Here is a 16,958-nt window from a genome sequence, read left to right on the forward strand (position 1 = left end):
TTTTCATGCGTAAATGTTTTGTATGCGTATATTTTGGATTGTTAAAATATATTTGGAGTTAGTCTATGTTTAGTAGTAGTTTTAGTGGTTATTCAGTTGATTGTTAAAAAAAAGTTATTTTTAGTGCAAGAGAATTGTTGTCACGGTGGTACTTCTTTCTTTGTTTTTGGGCCTCTCTCCTTAGTGTTTTTCAAAATTTAAGATTTAAATCAGAAATAAATATGTGCGTATATATATATATATGCGTGTGTGTATATTGTGGATTATTGAAGTATGTTTGAGATGCTATTTTCAGTGCAAGAGGGTTGTTGCAGTTATTGTTGGACCTCTTATTTTATTTGTTCTTGGATCTCATTCCTTCCTTGATAAAGAGGATCATTGTAGTTACTGTTATATCTTCCCTTATTCTTTGTTCTTGGATCTATTTTCTTTGTAGTATTTAAAATTTGGGATTTAAACCAGAAAGAAATGTGTGTGTATAAATATGTTTGATATTAATTTATGTGTTTTTTTGGATAAAAAAAGAGTATTCTTGTCATTATCATAATTGTTTATTTTTTAATAATTGTCAGAAATATATATATATATATATATATAGTCAGGGGTGTTTATACGGAGCATAAATTTAATCTCTAATCTTTGTATGTGCTTATCCGATAACACAAAGTTTAGGTTGTAATCATACATCTATAATTAAAAATCTATAACTACTATCGCATTGATTGGAATTTGAACTCCATATTCTTAAATTCTCACATTAATACTTTGTACAGTATTGTCCCAATTTTTATTTTTTTATTGTTCAGTGTCAATGTATAACCACTATTGCATCCGGTGGAATGGGGACCATATATTTGTTATTATTTGGATTGTTAAGTATGTAGAATATTTTAATATATATTGTGGAGAGTTCACGAGAGAATATATGCTTAGTAGCATTGAAGGTGTAACTTATTATTTAAATTTTTTCTCTTGTTGGATAATCACAATATAGTTTCCGTATTTTCTTTATTTTTTTATTTTTCTCGTCATTTTATGTTTCATAATTTTTCAACTTTAATTTTATCTCTAACTTCAAACTCAAAATTATGCTAATACAAAATTTGAAATCTATACAACTCCAATTACACTTAATTTCAAACCACTATTATCTCAATCACATATGTAATTACATTACGGACAAACCACATCATGTATATACCATAAATTCTCAATTATATTTTGAAAGAATGTCAAACCTTCAACCTTTTGCATTGAAGTTAATCACATGATTTTTATACAATAATTTCAATATTTGATACTAAGAAAAACTTCTTGTTTAGAGCTGTTCATTTTGACACAATACAAATGTGGGTGTATATATATAAATTGAAAAATGCTATTTGTCCATTAAAAAAATTATTTTTAATATATATATATATATATATATATATTAGAATATTGTTTCCGCTTAGTTCAATTTTTGGACGGACCATGATTATTTCATGATTATTTCTTAACATGAATGTATATATGTTCCATTCGCACTGTAATCCTTTTTATTAGTTGTTGTTTATCATCTAACAAAAGTTAGAATTTTGTTGCCATTTTCAACTTTCTATATATATATTTAGCTTGGTTATAAATCACTTATTTATTGCTTAAAGGTTTAATAATAATGTTATTAGTTGAAAGCACATTTTCAATGCTTAAAGTTTTTGCTTTTATTTTCGTCATTTGTTGATAATTATATCTGTCAAAAGTTTTAATATGGATTCACAATAAAGTCATATCTGTGGAAGAAAAAAGAAACAAAACTTTTTTTTTTTTAATTCTTTCATTTATATATTAAGAGACATGGAAATAAAATCCTAGGCTTTCATCTTTTTATTTTTTATTTTTTGAAAAAAGTTATTATAATTTGAAAATTAATGAACTTAATTAAGATAATTAAGTGTTTAAAATAAGTTTGCCTTAAAATTTTTTGTTTTCGTTTTCACTTTCATTTTTTAGCCAAGCATTAATTATATCTCTATTTTATTACTAATAATAATGTGGTTTATTTTATTTTATTTTTTAATGCGAAGTAAATAAGTACTTACTAGTTTTTTTTCCCAAATGAATCACATCCAAAGAATCAATACAAATAAAGTAAAAAAAAGATGGGACACCAAATCTTTTTAGTTGAGTCATCATTAAGCATGCTTGTGAATAAAGAGTACTAAAAAATCTATATTAATTAAATTATTATTCAAACATGATGCTTTATGAGATCTCCATTAACCATTAATGCAAATCTCTCATCATCTAATCACATCAACTTAAAGTGGTGTTTCAACCACTAGTTACAAGCTTTACATATTGGGGGACAAAAAATTTTGACATTTAATTGAAACCACTCTGAATATGTTTCAAATTCCATTCATTTGTTCTTTTTCTTTTCTTTTGAAGTTGTTGTCACACTTGATGTGATGATTTCAAAGAATAATCAAAGATGCTTCAATTTCAACTTCAACTCAAGGTGTTCACTTTGGCTTAAAGTTGTGGGTAATTAGATGAAGTGGATTGATTTCCCTTGCTTTAGATATTAATTTGAATTAAAATGAGATAAATAATATTTGCCTCACTTCACTTCAGCATTTTCTTGATATTTGATTAAACCTATTTCAAGATTTTTTTTATTAGCTGTTAATTTGCATTAAAGTGAGGAAATAATATTTCTCTCAACATTTTCTTTGATATTTAATTAAATTCATTTCAAACTTTTATTTGATGTTAATTTGCATTAAAATGGGAGAAATAACATTTTCCCTGTTATGTATTTTCTTTGATAGTTAACTAAATTTATTTTAAGATTTTTATTGAAGTGAGAGAATTGAAATTTTATGTAAATTTACTTTCTTCCATTTTTTTCTACTTTAATATTGTTTACACTTTGCACAAAATAAATAATATAATTAATAAACATAATATTAACTTTTAATCATTTTATGAAAGTACTACTTCTCTTTGCTTCTTACTTTTCGATATATTCAAATTTATTTACATGTAGGAATACATTTTGGATTTGTCAATATGTTATGGTCGAAATCCCCCTAATGATGACCTAGTTGAATTGGAAGAAGTCATAGGTATTATTGCGAGTCAATCAATTGAAAAACTGGGGGACTCAATTAATATTAAAAACTCTTCATACTAGTGGTGTATTTACGGGTGGTATATTGCCTAACATGTACGAGCTCAATCTTTTCAGTGGAAAAATCAAATTCAATAAGGATTCATGACTCATTGCACACGATCATATAACTTCCCAAGTTAATGGCTAATGTAAGTTGAAATACATGTATGATGTCATGATAAACATTCTAGGAAATGTAATAGTTGATTAATAATAGATAAAGCATGACTCATTAGAATGAGAGAGTTGTGGCTTTGTTTGGTATAAAGATGAGAGACTATCATTACTTTGTATTAAAAAAATAAAAAAGATAAAATTTAGTTGAAAACAACAATGATAGCAACTTAAACAGTAATTTATTAGTGAACTCTCATTAAATAATAGTTGTAAGTTTTGTAAAGAATACGAAAAAATAAAAAACTTGCAACTTGCTTATAATTCTATAATTCAATAACAGAGGGTAACACATCAAAATATCTGAATAAAACCTTAAGTTAAATGAATGTCATGGTGGTAATGACTCAACACTTGAACTTTTTAGAGTAGTGGTCACTAGTGAAAGAGCATCAAGATTATTTAATAATATTTAAACTTTAGCTAAATAATAAGGTTTTTTAATAGGGTTAACAAAATTTACTATAAACAGCAACTTTCTTATGATTTATATAAGAGCAAAAAGAATAATAAAAAAAGAGTGGATAAATAATATTTTTTGTCTCATTAGAGAAAATTGTTTAATTTAAATTTGGATCTCAATTTTCTATTAGTAGAAAATTCCTATTAATAGAAAATTATAATTAGATTGAAGTTAATTTCGTTGAGTTTGATCATTAATATTTGAATATTGCTCAATAAATCTTATGTACCTCCAGATATGATGATGTTCAAAATCCATTCCGAGAACGAGAACAAAGTGTAGTAAGAATGAGATCACTATATAATGCTTTCTTCGTCATATTCTTTTCTTTTAATGGCTAATTAATTGAGCATGATCTTCTTAATGTTTTAAAATTTTTAAAGAATGGACGAAAAAACTAGTATTTTTTATTTATATTAATTAAAATTTATTGAATTTCAATATTTGAGACCAAATGATGTCCCAAATCTTAGGTACAAGATCCGACAATAAAAGAATACAGATAATATTCATAAGAGCACTAAATCATGACCACAATGTGTTCTTTGCCCATAATCTTATTATTCAACAATTAATCAATAGAGCATGACATAACTTTATGTGAGGAGGTTTCCAAAGTTGATTGAAAAAGATTTGGTGGTTTATATGTATATTAAGAGATAAATCCATTACATATCCTATTAATTAAAGATATAATAAACTACTAAAAATTTTATTCCACTATGATTTTTTTTAATTACAAAATATTAGGAAAATAAAATACAAAATAAAAATACATTAAAAGAAAAAATGTATGAAAGTGCATTCTCTATCTTTCTTGGTTGTGATCATCTTATAACACTAACCCACTATAAAATTATTTAATATAAATATAAATATAAACAAACCCTAGCTCTACAAGAAAGAGACCAAGATATATAAAAATATGTAACATACTTTAACCTTAAGGATCCAAACAAACACAAATGAATCATGAATGAGACAAAATGTTAGCTTAAAAGGACTTATTTCATTGAAACATGTGGCTATGTAACTTTAAGCAGCCTTTGTATGTCATTTGGTCTAATTAAGGCTGTCATTTTTTATACTATTATCATTATGTTTAATTAATTGATTAATAATTTCTTGCTCCTAATTAGACAATGCCAAGTTTGTGGTGCTTAATCAATGACACTATTTCTTCTTTTAATTTTTATTTAAGTGCTATGTTGGTTCATTTCCATTAATTATATATATATATATATATATATATATTGCATTGCATTACAATACTCGTAATTTTCAAATTTTTTAAGTGCTTTTGTGATTCATGTCCATTAAAAATCTCTTTATATATATTAAAAATAAACTGTTTATTCATTGAAATCTTATTTAACCCAAATCTTTTTCATAATATTTTTTTGAATTACTTAATACATTTATATATAGATTACGGGACTAGTATTTTTTTTTCTTTCTATATTACTATTTTTTTAATGAGCTTATTATTGATACATTTTATTAAATAAAATAATAATACAAAAGATTTTATTATAATTTATTTAGAACAAATTAAGTTTTGCTAATATGTTTTTATAAACTGCTAAACTTATTTATTTAATGAAAGTGGTTTATACTTAATTTTAAATAATTACAACAATAATCATGCAAGACAAGTACTAATTATCAAAAAGTCCAAGATACTAAATATGTGGTCTTGTTGATCTTAGTGGTTTTTATTGTACAAATGCACTTGTTTTATAATAAAAATACGCTAAGTTCAATGGCACTTGCCACCTTTGCAATTAAAAAAATAAAAAAATTTTTTAAATTTTTTTTAATTATATTTGTTTAATTTTTTTAAAAAATAATTATAGAAATGAAATTGTTATAAGCTATTAGTTAGCATATTTTTACACAAATTTTCAAATAAGCAAACAATATAACATATCCCAGTTATCAATAATGATAATGATCACAAGCTTCGATGAAAAAAAAAACATAGATTAGAAGTAATGCCGTGATTTCTTTAGATACATTGATTTTAATTTCACTGTTATTTTTTATTTAAGTTGTTATGACTTGGTGCATGCGTCCGGGCTTTTGCTATTAATTATGTAATTGATATTAAATGGATGGATGTCATACTCTCTAAAAAGCTAACAATAACAATTTGGAATATTTAAAGAATATTCTTATTTGAAAAAAAAAACAAATTTCACCTATAAATATTAAATGTACAAAATTATTGGACAATTGCCAATGTTTGTGGCTTAGCTTTTTTTGTAAATGCCTTGGTTGGAAAATAATCTATATATATATATATTGAGAGAGAGAGAGAATGAAGATTTTATAATTATGCGGTTCATATTACTTGATTTTGTATCGTTTTCTTTTCATTTATTTTAGATCGAAGGTATCTGATTTGGAGTAATATAAAAGTCAAAAGATTGTGTTGTCAAATGGTGTCATAATTTAAAAATAAAAAATAAAAAATAAATATTAATCATAAATTTATATGTCATAAAAAATAAATAATAATTTTTATAGCTTTTGTTTTTATTTATTTATTTTGGTGATGGAGTACATAAACTATTAAACATCCACATCAGTGACAGAAGTCAAACCTAGCTTAAAGTTAAAATTATATATAATCACATGTTACAATATTAAATCAATTATTATTAAGACTTCACTTAATTTAAAAATAAAAATAAAAATCAATAAATTCAACAAAATGGTGTTATTTTGCAAAATCATCCACGCTTTCTTAAATTTTATAAATTCTTCCTTATAAAATGTTTTTAACACCCTACTATATATATATATATATATTTAAAGCTCGAGTTTTAAGAAAATTCCACGGTAGTTGTTAGATTTGTATCTAACCAACTACTATTCATTCATGTGCAGTATTTAACCATATCTAACAAGTACAAAACATAATAACAAAGAATAACAGACCAATTTTAAAACGTTTATAGTTTTCAAAAAATTAATGATGTGCTTTAAAAATTTTATACCTACAGGGCTATAACATGTTATTAGAAAAAATCTTACTTATCAACAATCAAGTGGTCTCAATCATTACTGATGGTACATTTTTGAAGTGCGAGTAGTAATTATATTTAGGTAGTTTTAATACTCATGTGTGAACGAGCCGAGCCCTGCTCTCACTTGATCCGCTAGACTCGTACACTACCCTATTTTTTTAGCTGGCCTAACAATTTCATCTTGAAAGAAATATAAATAAAAAAATAAAAAAACCTAATTAAACATTTAAATTTTAATTATGATAAAAATTAAATGATAATAATAATAAATTCACAAAAATTTACATTTTACTTTATATATAAATAAATATAACATAGTAATGACGTCACGATGGTCATCATCTTACCCCACGTGTCTCAATCCATCACTATATATACCCACCCTCCCACCACCTCCACCTCCATCTCCACCTCCATTCCCGACGGCCTCTTCTCTAACCCTTGTGTCATTGTTCGCCGGAGATGGTGAAGTTCTCCAGGGAACTAGAGGCGCAGTTGATCCCGGAGTGGAAGGAGGCGTTCGTCAACTATCGCCAGCTAAAAAAGCACGTCAAAAAGGTCAAGCTCTCCGCCGCCCGATCCACCGCCGATCCCTCATCTGACGGTCTCCGTTGTTTGGGTTTCTCCCTTCTAAATCCCCTCCACTTCCTCGCCACACACTTTGCCCCCTCCGATCATCTCTCCTCTCAGGTTCCTCTACCTTCAATCCCTAATCACTAATTTTTCACTAATTTTTACCTTCTCAATTTTTCGATCCAAATCGTTTCTCATTTTCATCTAAAATTGAGTTTTTCCCGTTAACTTTAACGGCGGCGATGCAGTTCGCCGTCAGTAACCGTTATCTTCTCCGTCGGGTTTCCCGCGCTTTCTGTTTTCTCAACCGTTGAGAAGCTTATTTGTGCGTAATATTTTTGAATTTCGAAAATTCCCGCCCTTTTTATTTGTTTAAATGGTCTTCGTATCATTGATCACAACCGTTCAAAAATGCTTCTTGCTCGATCGGACGGCTGAAATCTCTTATCTGATTTGCAGGATGATGAGGAAACCTTCGCCGATACGGAACTCGTCCAATCCAACGAACATGAGGTAATAAAAAAAATAATAATAAATAAATAAAAGGAATTTAGTATATAATTTTTTTTTGTTATGGAATGAATTTTGGAAAAGGTGAGGGAGTTTTTCGAAAAATTGGAAGAAGAGTTGGAGAAAGTGAACAATTTCTATGCGGGCAAAGAAGCGGAGTTCTGCGAGCGAGGTGAGATGCTGAACAAGCAGCTCCAGATCCTTCTCGGCCTCAAGGAGATCATCGACGACCGATCTTCTCACCGCCGGCGATCTTCCGTCTCCGGTGAGACTCAATCCGTAACCCATACCGATGTTGATTTCTGTTTGATTTCATGGTTAATTTGATAGCTTTTTCAGAGAATGAGGGGACGGTTGGTGATGTAACGCCGGTGGCGGAGGAGATGATCGCGGAGCTGGAGAGGAATGGAGTGAGTTTCACTGGGGCGGTGAGGTCGAAGACGAAGAAGGTTGGGAAACCGAGGGTGGCGTCGATGAGGATTGACATTCCGGCGACGACGCCGAGCCGGACAATATCGGCGGTGACGTCGGTGATCTGGGAGGATCTGATCAATGGGCAAAGGAAGGAAGGGGCCGGAGGGGATGATCATGTGAGCCGGAAGAAGATCCAGTGCGCGGAGAAGATGATCAGAGGAGCGTTTGTGGAGCTGTACAAGGGTTTAGGGCTTCTCAAAACATTCAGGTTAGGGTTTTCAAATGTAATGCATGAAGAAAATTACTTTTATTGACTGTTTTGCCCTCACAATGACTTCAAATTTACTTTTTTTCTTTGGTTTTTTTTCGGCAGCTCTTTGAATCTGGTGGCTTTCAGGAAGATATTGAAAAAGTTCGACAAGGTAAATAATAATAATAATAATATCTTTGGATATTAATTAATTGTTTTGAAACAATATATAATAATAATTATTAATTAATAGTGGAAAATCTAATCCGGGAAGGAAGGAATGGGGTTCCTTTAGGGTGTAATGGAGAACCATGAAATAAGCATCAGTGAAGGGATGGTTATAGCCATGCATGGAATAATATCTGCACAACCAGATACAGCTGTGGCACTTCTTATATATATATATAATTCAACTTAAAAGTTAAGACAATAAAAAAAATTATTTATTTTAGTGATTGATTTGTATAAATTTGTTCACTCTGATTTATCCATATATATCAACTGCCATATTAGATAGAGTGTCAAGAATTAAAGTTATTTGTATTAATAACTAAAAATAAATAATGCATAAACCTTTAAGTCTCATGCACTTAGAATAATGCTAAATGGTAGATAATAAATTTCAGGTAAAAATAGTATTGAAAATGTAAACATAAGGAAATTAAAGTGGTAGTATCATTAGGGGATCGAGCTCTTTGTCACGGCAATAACAGGTGGGAAAGGTCCTTGAAAAGAGTGATAGTTCATATGGCTGGTGGTCATTCACATGATGCATGCATGAGACGTTGGATGTTGGGTTTAGTGTTGGAGATTGACGTAGGTGTAGTGCAGTTGATGTAATTTACAATAAAATTTTGAACACATGTAATAAAAAATTATTAAAATATAATAATTTTTTTATAATATCTTTGCCTTTTCTATTAAATTACTTATCTTAGAACAAGTGTCAAAATCCAACGATAAACTGCATCAATTATACTTATTGTACATCATCTAAATTTTTACCTTAAATTGTACCAATTTTGAACTTGATAGGGACCTGAACCTAGAGAAACAAAGATAAGTACAAGCATAGAGAGTTATGTTTACCTATATTTCTATTTAATTTATCTGTGTTGATACAAAAAGATATGGTTTTATTTGTAATGATGTTTAATACCTGGATTTGTTTACTGAAGGTATCCAATCAACAAGCATCAGAAAAGTACTTAAATATGGTGAAAAGATCACACTTTATAAGCTCCGACAAGGTATGTCAAACATTTGAATTAATCTTATATCCTTTAAATTTTACTTTGTTCTTAGTTCCAGTATTTATTCTTTGTTCTTTAGTAGACACGTTTGCCTCTTGCATGATGCCCAACAATGGTTCAGATTAAATGCGAACTGTTTTTCCTTTCCACGTTGGTAGATTGCAGTTATATTCCTCTTTCTCACTGTAAGCCAATATATACTTGGAATAAGGACCACATGCTAGAGGACCCACATCTGTACATGAACCAATAGCAACCATGGTTATGTACTACTACTACTACTTTTAACCTCGTTTAAATGTATATTTGCTGCTTAATTAGTACCAAATAAGTATTAAAAATAGGAAGATGCGACTAGGCTAGTATTCCCAAAGAATTCATTAGTGTAAGACAAGAAGGAACCCAATGGTGAATGGGAATTAATATTTTGCTAATATTTTAATGGTGCAATGATATGTCGGTTCATGTCTTTTCTTTTAAGTGGATATGACGGCTGTCATGCATTTTAGATTACATGGAAATGAAAGTGATATTCTAGGAATCCTTTGGCGCCTCATCACTGTCAGCTGCTAGCTCTGGGATCTACATCACCATTAGCTTAATTAGCTCCTCAAACGTAAATAGGAAGAGTTTTGTTAAAAATAAATATATACAAAATTACATAAATTACAATAAGTTATTAAAATTTTAAAAATTATTAACTTAACTAAATATTATATAAAATAATAAAAATTTATTATATATATATATATTTAAAAAATTTATAGTATATCATGTTATAATAAATACTTCATGTCACGCAATTTTAAAAGAAAAAATATGACTTCTTCTTTATAAAAAAAAACCTCATAGAATATTCATTTGGACTATATAACAAATGCTGCTTTATTAAAAAATAGTGAGCGAATAATATTGTATGATAATCACAAAGGTTGTTGAATTCCGTAAATTTCTAAAATAATTCTCATTTTCTTTTGAAATAACAATTATAATTACCAGTTGAAAGTGGCCAACGAGCCAGACCCGTGGTCATATGAAGTACTACTTTATATGATATTTTATGGATAGTACAACCGCCTTAGTGCAACTTTTAAATAGTAAAGTTGACTTTCTTAATCAGGTGGTTAGATTGGGAGACGAACTGGAGTCCATCTTTACAAAGCACTTCACCAGCAATGACAGGAAAAAGGCTATGAAATTCCTCAGGCCTCAGCAGCCCAAGGACTCCCACATGATCACCTTTCTCGTAGGTATATATTCTTCTTAATCTACCTGAATATATATATTTGACATTGATAAATAATAACAAATAACAAATATTAATATTTAGTCTCTCTCCCTTTTGTATGCACTCAAATATATATATATATATATATCTATATATATATAGTGAATTTTGTGGATGTTAAAGACTACCTATTTGGGTGGTTATTCCTCCCAAATGCTGCATGTTGCTGGGTTGTCTGTTACTTCAAAGTAGTATCAGATGGACAAACAGTCATATTTGTTCGCCATTATAACTTATCATGACCAAAATATGTGTTTTTTCTTTTTAAAAATAAATTTGGGACCACAGCCTAGCAATGTTGCAGATATCAGTACTGGTCCCTCATCCAACTTTTGACTCCTGATAGACACTTGTACTTTTTATTGCACCCATAAAGTTACAATGCTTATAATTTCACTTTCGTTCTTTACCATTATTAGACATCTACTGGAGCACTTAAATTCATCTTGAAATTGCATTTCTGATAGATAGTTAATTTTTTTTAATAATTTATTTTTATGGATTTGGTCACAAGAAAACTTGCCTGCCATTATTTGTGTTGCTTCAGGGTTGTTCACAGGTAGTTTTGTGACTTTATTCACCGTGTACGCTATCTTGGCTCACTTATCTGGCATCTTCTCATCCTCAACTGAATCCGGTTATATGAAAACCGTCTACCCTGTTTTCAGGTGCTGCTCTTATTTAATATTGCATTCCAAATCACAATTTTACTCCAATTTCCTCATTAATATTCTAAAATAAATCAGAATTAGATTACTTTGTCTACCATTGTCCTGTTCTTGCAACTCTTCCTTGTCATTCTTCCACTACTATTATAAAAAAAAAAAAAAAAACAAATAAGATGGCCACCAATAAAGAGCACTAGCATATATATCAACTTATCTCAAGCCTTTTATATACACCACTAACTTTCTAACAGATTCAAGGAAACACATTGATGATTAATCCAAGTAAAAAAAAAAAACTGTCCCTTCTTGGTTGCTCAGCCACTTCTATCATCCACTAATGATATCTGCAACTGAAATGTTCAATTGAATAAATTCTAAATATATAGAAAAAATAAATATAACATTAAGTATAAAAATAAAAAAAATGTGTTTAATTCTTTGCTATTTACTCATTCAATTTGTTTACAATCTATGCAGCATGTTTGCTCTGCTTAGCCTGCATATATTTTTATATGGATGCAACATATTCATGTGGAGGGCCACCAGAATAAACCACAATTTCATATTTGAGTTCTCTGCAAACACAGCACTAAAGCACAGGGATGCCTTTCCTTATCTGCACTTCCTTCATGACCATGGTGGTGGCTGCCATGGTTATCCACCTATTGCTGAGATCAGCCGGCATCTTTCCACGTCACATCGACGCCATTCCTGGAATTCTGTTACTGGTAAAATATATGCATAAACTCATAATTCCTTTGCTTATTTACTTATTAATAACCTTCCTTATCCAAAGCACAAGCTTGATTACTCCATGCTAGCTCAAGCTTGACTAAACAGTGACAAAAATTTATTTACAATCAAATTGATCACCTCTATGCAACAAAAGCGGTATTTCTTTTCTCTCTTAAGTCTAAAGTTGAGAGTTTGAATCTCTCTCAGCTTAATGGTAGAGAGTTCATGGTCTATTCATATTTATTATTAAAAATAAAAAAATCAGACTAATGTACTTTCAATGAATTTGACTCAAGTTAGCCTAAAATAAAAGCCTCAGATATGACTTAACTTTTTTCTTAATAATATAAAAAAATTATAATATATTTCGAGCTATAGCAAGGTTTGATTTTCATGAATAGCTTGATTAGTTGACAACAGTACTTACAATTTTATCTTTGATTTCAGATGTTCATTGCAATGCTCTTCTGCCCATTTAACATTTGTTACCGATCAACTCGGTACTGCTTCTTGCGTGTCATGCGCAACATTGCATGCTCTCCACTTTACAGGGTACAAAACATTCTCTGCTTATTTACTCAATGTTAGCAACTGCAAATCAAACCAAATTACACAATAACCATACCTCATTATGTTTTCACCTTGTGTTAAATTCAGGTCTTGATGGTGGATTTCTTCATGGCAGACCAACTAACAAGCCAAGTAAACTCCATTCCCTTTTAACATACATAAGCTGTAAAATTCAATGAAAGCAGAGTAAGTTAGGTAAAAAAAAATAATAAAAATCTTTAACATGTTCTTCTAAACTTTCAGATACCACTCCTGCGGCACATGGAATTTACAGCATGTTTTTTCATGCTTGAGAGCTTCAGGACCAACAAATATGAGATTTGTACAACGAGCAACAAGTACAAGTTGTTGGCCTATGTAATATCCTTCCTTCCCTACTATTGGCGTGCAATGCAGGTAACCAAATGACCATTTGAGCAAGCCTTCTCTCATATGGATGCTCTATGAAGTTTATTTGGGGACTAACATTGCTGTTCTCTTTTCATAATTCTCAGTGCGCCAGGAGATACATTGAGGAGGGATATGATGTAAACCACCTAGCAAATGCCGGGAAGTACATCTCCGCCATGCTCGCGGCAGCCGTGAGGTGGAAGTATGCGGTTGATCCAACTCCGTTTTGGCTGGTGATCGTCGTTCTTTCATCCACAATGGCTACTGCATATCAACTGTACTGGGATTTTGTCAAGGACTGGGGACTTTTCAGCTTCAGTTCTCGCAACTTCTTGCTCAGAGATGATCTCATCTTACAGAACAAGAGCATCTATTATGTATCAATTGTAAGTGAACAAACCATCAATATAATAACTGTTTTATCTAAACCTCAAACTCATTTTTAAGTAAGATTATATGGTGTGTGTAGGCTTTCAACTTCATATTGAGGCTTGCATGGATCGAAACTGTGCTCCGTCTCAACTTAGGATCAGTTGAGCACAGTATTGTTGATTTTCTCTTAGCTTCTTTCGAGATCATTCGACGCGGGCATTGGAATTTCTACAGGTAGTTCTTCAATCTATCTGATACAAGAGTGAACTTTTATTGTGTTTGAAATTGAATACATATGTTGAAATGTATGCAGATTGGAGAATGAACACTTGAACAATGTGGGAAGGTTCAGAGCTATAAAGACAGTCCCGCTGCCATTTCGTGATATGGAATAAGATGAATGAATAAGAGCTAGATGCAAAAATTAAACAAAATTTACGGCTTTGATTGGATTTGGATACAGTTATCACTAACAGATTAGCCCATGAATGGGCCGGAGAATCCTGTTAACATGAAGAACTAGCATAAAGGAAAGCTGATATTTTACAATGTAGGTTGTTGTTGAGCATTGCTATTCGGAGGATTCCAGGAATATATAAATCAAATGGGAGAAAGAGCGGCTGATCAATTTGTGTGTGTGCATTCTAAATTTGGTTATGTATCCATGTGTAACAGTAAACAAAATCCTAGCATGACCATACTCATGAGCAAGTTAAAAAAGTTATCTATGTTTTGCATAATTCTTATTGTGTTTGGATCAAGAGAAACTAAAAAAAGATAGTTTTGGGGCAATGAAATAAAAATGAAGCAAAATTTTACCCACAAATAATTTTTTTCTTTCTTTATTTATTTCCTTCAGTTCCAATACTGCAATTAAGACAAAATCTCATGGCGTGGTTCTAAGGGGAAATACAAATTGCTTAAAAGGATCATATAAATAATATTCAAATATATATATATATATGTATGTAAATAATCTATCCTATGGTTAACCATTGTTTACAATGGATTCCTAGTAAAACCACACTATGATACAAAAGTATTGGTGAGATTTTAATTGAAGTGATATCATCTCACACATGACCTTTCTCACTGCTTTGCTTTACAACAACCATAATAAGGTGGGCTGCGCTCACACTAGAGCTTCCTAGGGCTGTAAACTAGCTGAGCTGAGCTGAGCCGAGCCCAGTATCATCAGGCTCGAGCTCGGCTCGAATACATTATTTGAAGGCTTGAGCTCGAGCCGAGCTCGTTCGAGCCATTTTTTTTCATGCTCGAGCTCGGCTCACTAAAAATCTCAAGTAGCTCGAACTCGGCTCCTTTAAGCTCGAGTTATGATAATACATGTATAATGTAAGCAATTTAATATAGTTATATAATTATATATTTTTGTAATTAATGTATAAATAATTTAATATTATATATATATAAGCTCATTTAGGCTCGCGAGCCTTACGAGCTGAGTATGTTTGGGCTCGAACTCAGCTCGATAATGTAAACAAGAAGCTCGAGCTCGGCTCGGATCGTGAAAAATCGAATCGAATTCGAGCATTGACCGAGCCGATCTCGAATAGCTCACGAGTAGCTTAGCTCATTTACACCTTTGGACCTTCCAAGTTTCTAAGTGTTTGAGAAGTTTCAACTTTCCCCAAATAATCCCCATGAATACCCAAAAAGTTGCATATGTATAAATACCTTAATTTTTACTCTATTTTATGTTATTTTATTTTGATTAATCATCCATTATATCCACTTCATCCACAACCCAAACCTCTTTACCCCTACTCTCAACCAAACAAAAACTATTGGGAGTGGGCCAGAGGAGTGAGTTTTGCTTCAAAAGGTACCCTTGGCTTCATTAAGCTTGCATAACACCATGACTAATTAATTGCATTCTTAGTCATTAAAAATATTTTAGTAGGTAACTACAGTCCAAGCACTGCAAGTGGCCAAAAATTTCCTCCTTATCAGCAGCAAATATATTTTAGTAGCTCACTACAGTTAAAAAGAGTGCAAGTGGTCAGCAGCTTCCTCCTTATCAGGACCAAACATAAACTAAACGTTAGGTTCAAAGTTCAAACAAAAGAATCCATAACACTAACAAAAGCTAGTAACAAACAGACACCACTTAAAGTATTTATTTTAGAAAACTGCTAGAAAAACACACAAGTTATGTACCCAACAAGCACAATTATCAAGGGAGTTTGTGCAACAAATATGATGAAAAGATGGAAGTGTAGAAGAAAACACATATAGTGGAAGTTAGAGGACCAATACTTTAAAGGTGTCCATAGATAAAAAAATTTATGAATATCTATTATTAGTCATTGGATATTAATGAATATTAGTTACTGTAGTAACATATACAGTAATTACTATTTGAAAATATTATAATAAACAGTATACTGTTTATCAATGTCGGCCGTTAGATCGTGATCCAATGACCAATAATTGAGCGTCCATAAATTTCTATAGAGGTTGTAAATTCATGGAAATAATACTGGAAATCAGCCTGAAAAAAAACTATTCTGATTTATGAGCAGGTCTAATAAGGCTGATGTTTGTATCAATGTTTGCAGTTTTCAATGACAAGCATGGTCTGCATGATGGGAAGCAAGTAAATGCTATGGGTTTACAAATGCAACTAGACCTCAGGAGTTACACTGGCAACAACTTCAGGCATTTACAAATTCAAGGTTGTTGCACAGTAATGGAACATCACCAAGTTTTGTCCTCATTTCTCAAGGTTGTGCTGCTACTGTGATAAGTATTACTATAATGTATGAGTGCATGCGGTCTGCTAGGCCTTAAGGATGGTCTCTATTGTTAAAAAAATAGCCTATGCTTTTTAATGTTAGATTAAAAAATATTATGAGAAATAAGAAATAATAGAGTTGATGTTTTTGTCTGTTTCTGTTTTCTCTGTGTTTTTTTTATTTGTATTTTCTAGTCTCTACACCCAGTGGATTTTGTGTTTTTATTTTCACTCTATATTTGTTTTTTTAATAAATTTATGGTTTATTATTATTATTATTATTATTTTTTAAAAATAAATAAAAAGTAATAATAACAGAGAAATCGTCTTTCTAGCTAATAACTAATAAGCATC

General features: G+C 30.6%; 1 protein-coding gene and 1 long non-coding RNA gene across 2 annotated transcripts; one reads left to right on the forward strand and one right to left on the reverse strand.

The window, feature by feature from the left end:
• Positions 1-7,247: 7,247 nt before the first annotated feature.
• LOC120261547 (phosphate transporter PHO1-2-like) lies at positions 7,248-14,651 on the forward strand. The gene is given in 16 exon segments (XM_039269482.1): positions 7,248-7,516; positions 7,859-7,912; positions 7,994-8,174; positions 8,249-8,591; positions 8,697-8,745; positions 9,752-9,823; positions 10,947-11,076; positions 11,662-11,782; positions 12,260-12,389; positions 12,391-12,510; positions 12,965-13,069; positions 13,175-13,219; positions 13,331-13,483; positions 13,582-13,863; positions 13,947-14,083; positions 14,163-14,651. Coding segments are annotated over 16 exon segments (2,232 nt in total). The 5' UTR covers positions 7,248-7,288; the 3' UTR covers positions 14,245-14,651.
• Positions 12,381-13,248, reverse strand: LOC120261566. Its single transcript, XR_005536621.1, has 3 exons — positions 13,159-13,248; positions 12,945-13,083; positions 12,381-12,493 (listed from the first exon to the last, which is right to left on the reverse strand). It is a non-coding gene; the product is annotated as an uncharacterized LOC120261566 (long non-coding RNA).
• Positions 14,652-16,958: the final 2,307 nt, after the last annotated feature.

This window comes from Dioscorea cayenensis, chromosome 1, assembly GCF_009730915.1.
Source record: "Dioscorea cayenensis subsp. rotundata cultivar TDr96_F1 chromosome 1, TDr96_F1_v2_PseudoChromosome.rev07_lg8_w22 25.fasta, whole genome shotgun sequence".
Lineage (NCBI taxonomy): Eukaryota > Viridiplantae > Streptophyta > Magnoliopsida > Dioscoreales > Dioscoreaceae > Dioscorea > Dioscorea cayenensis.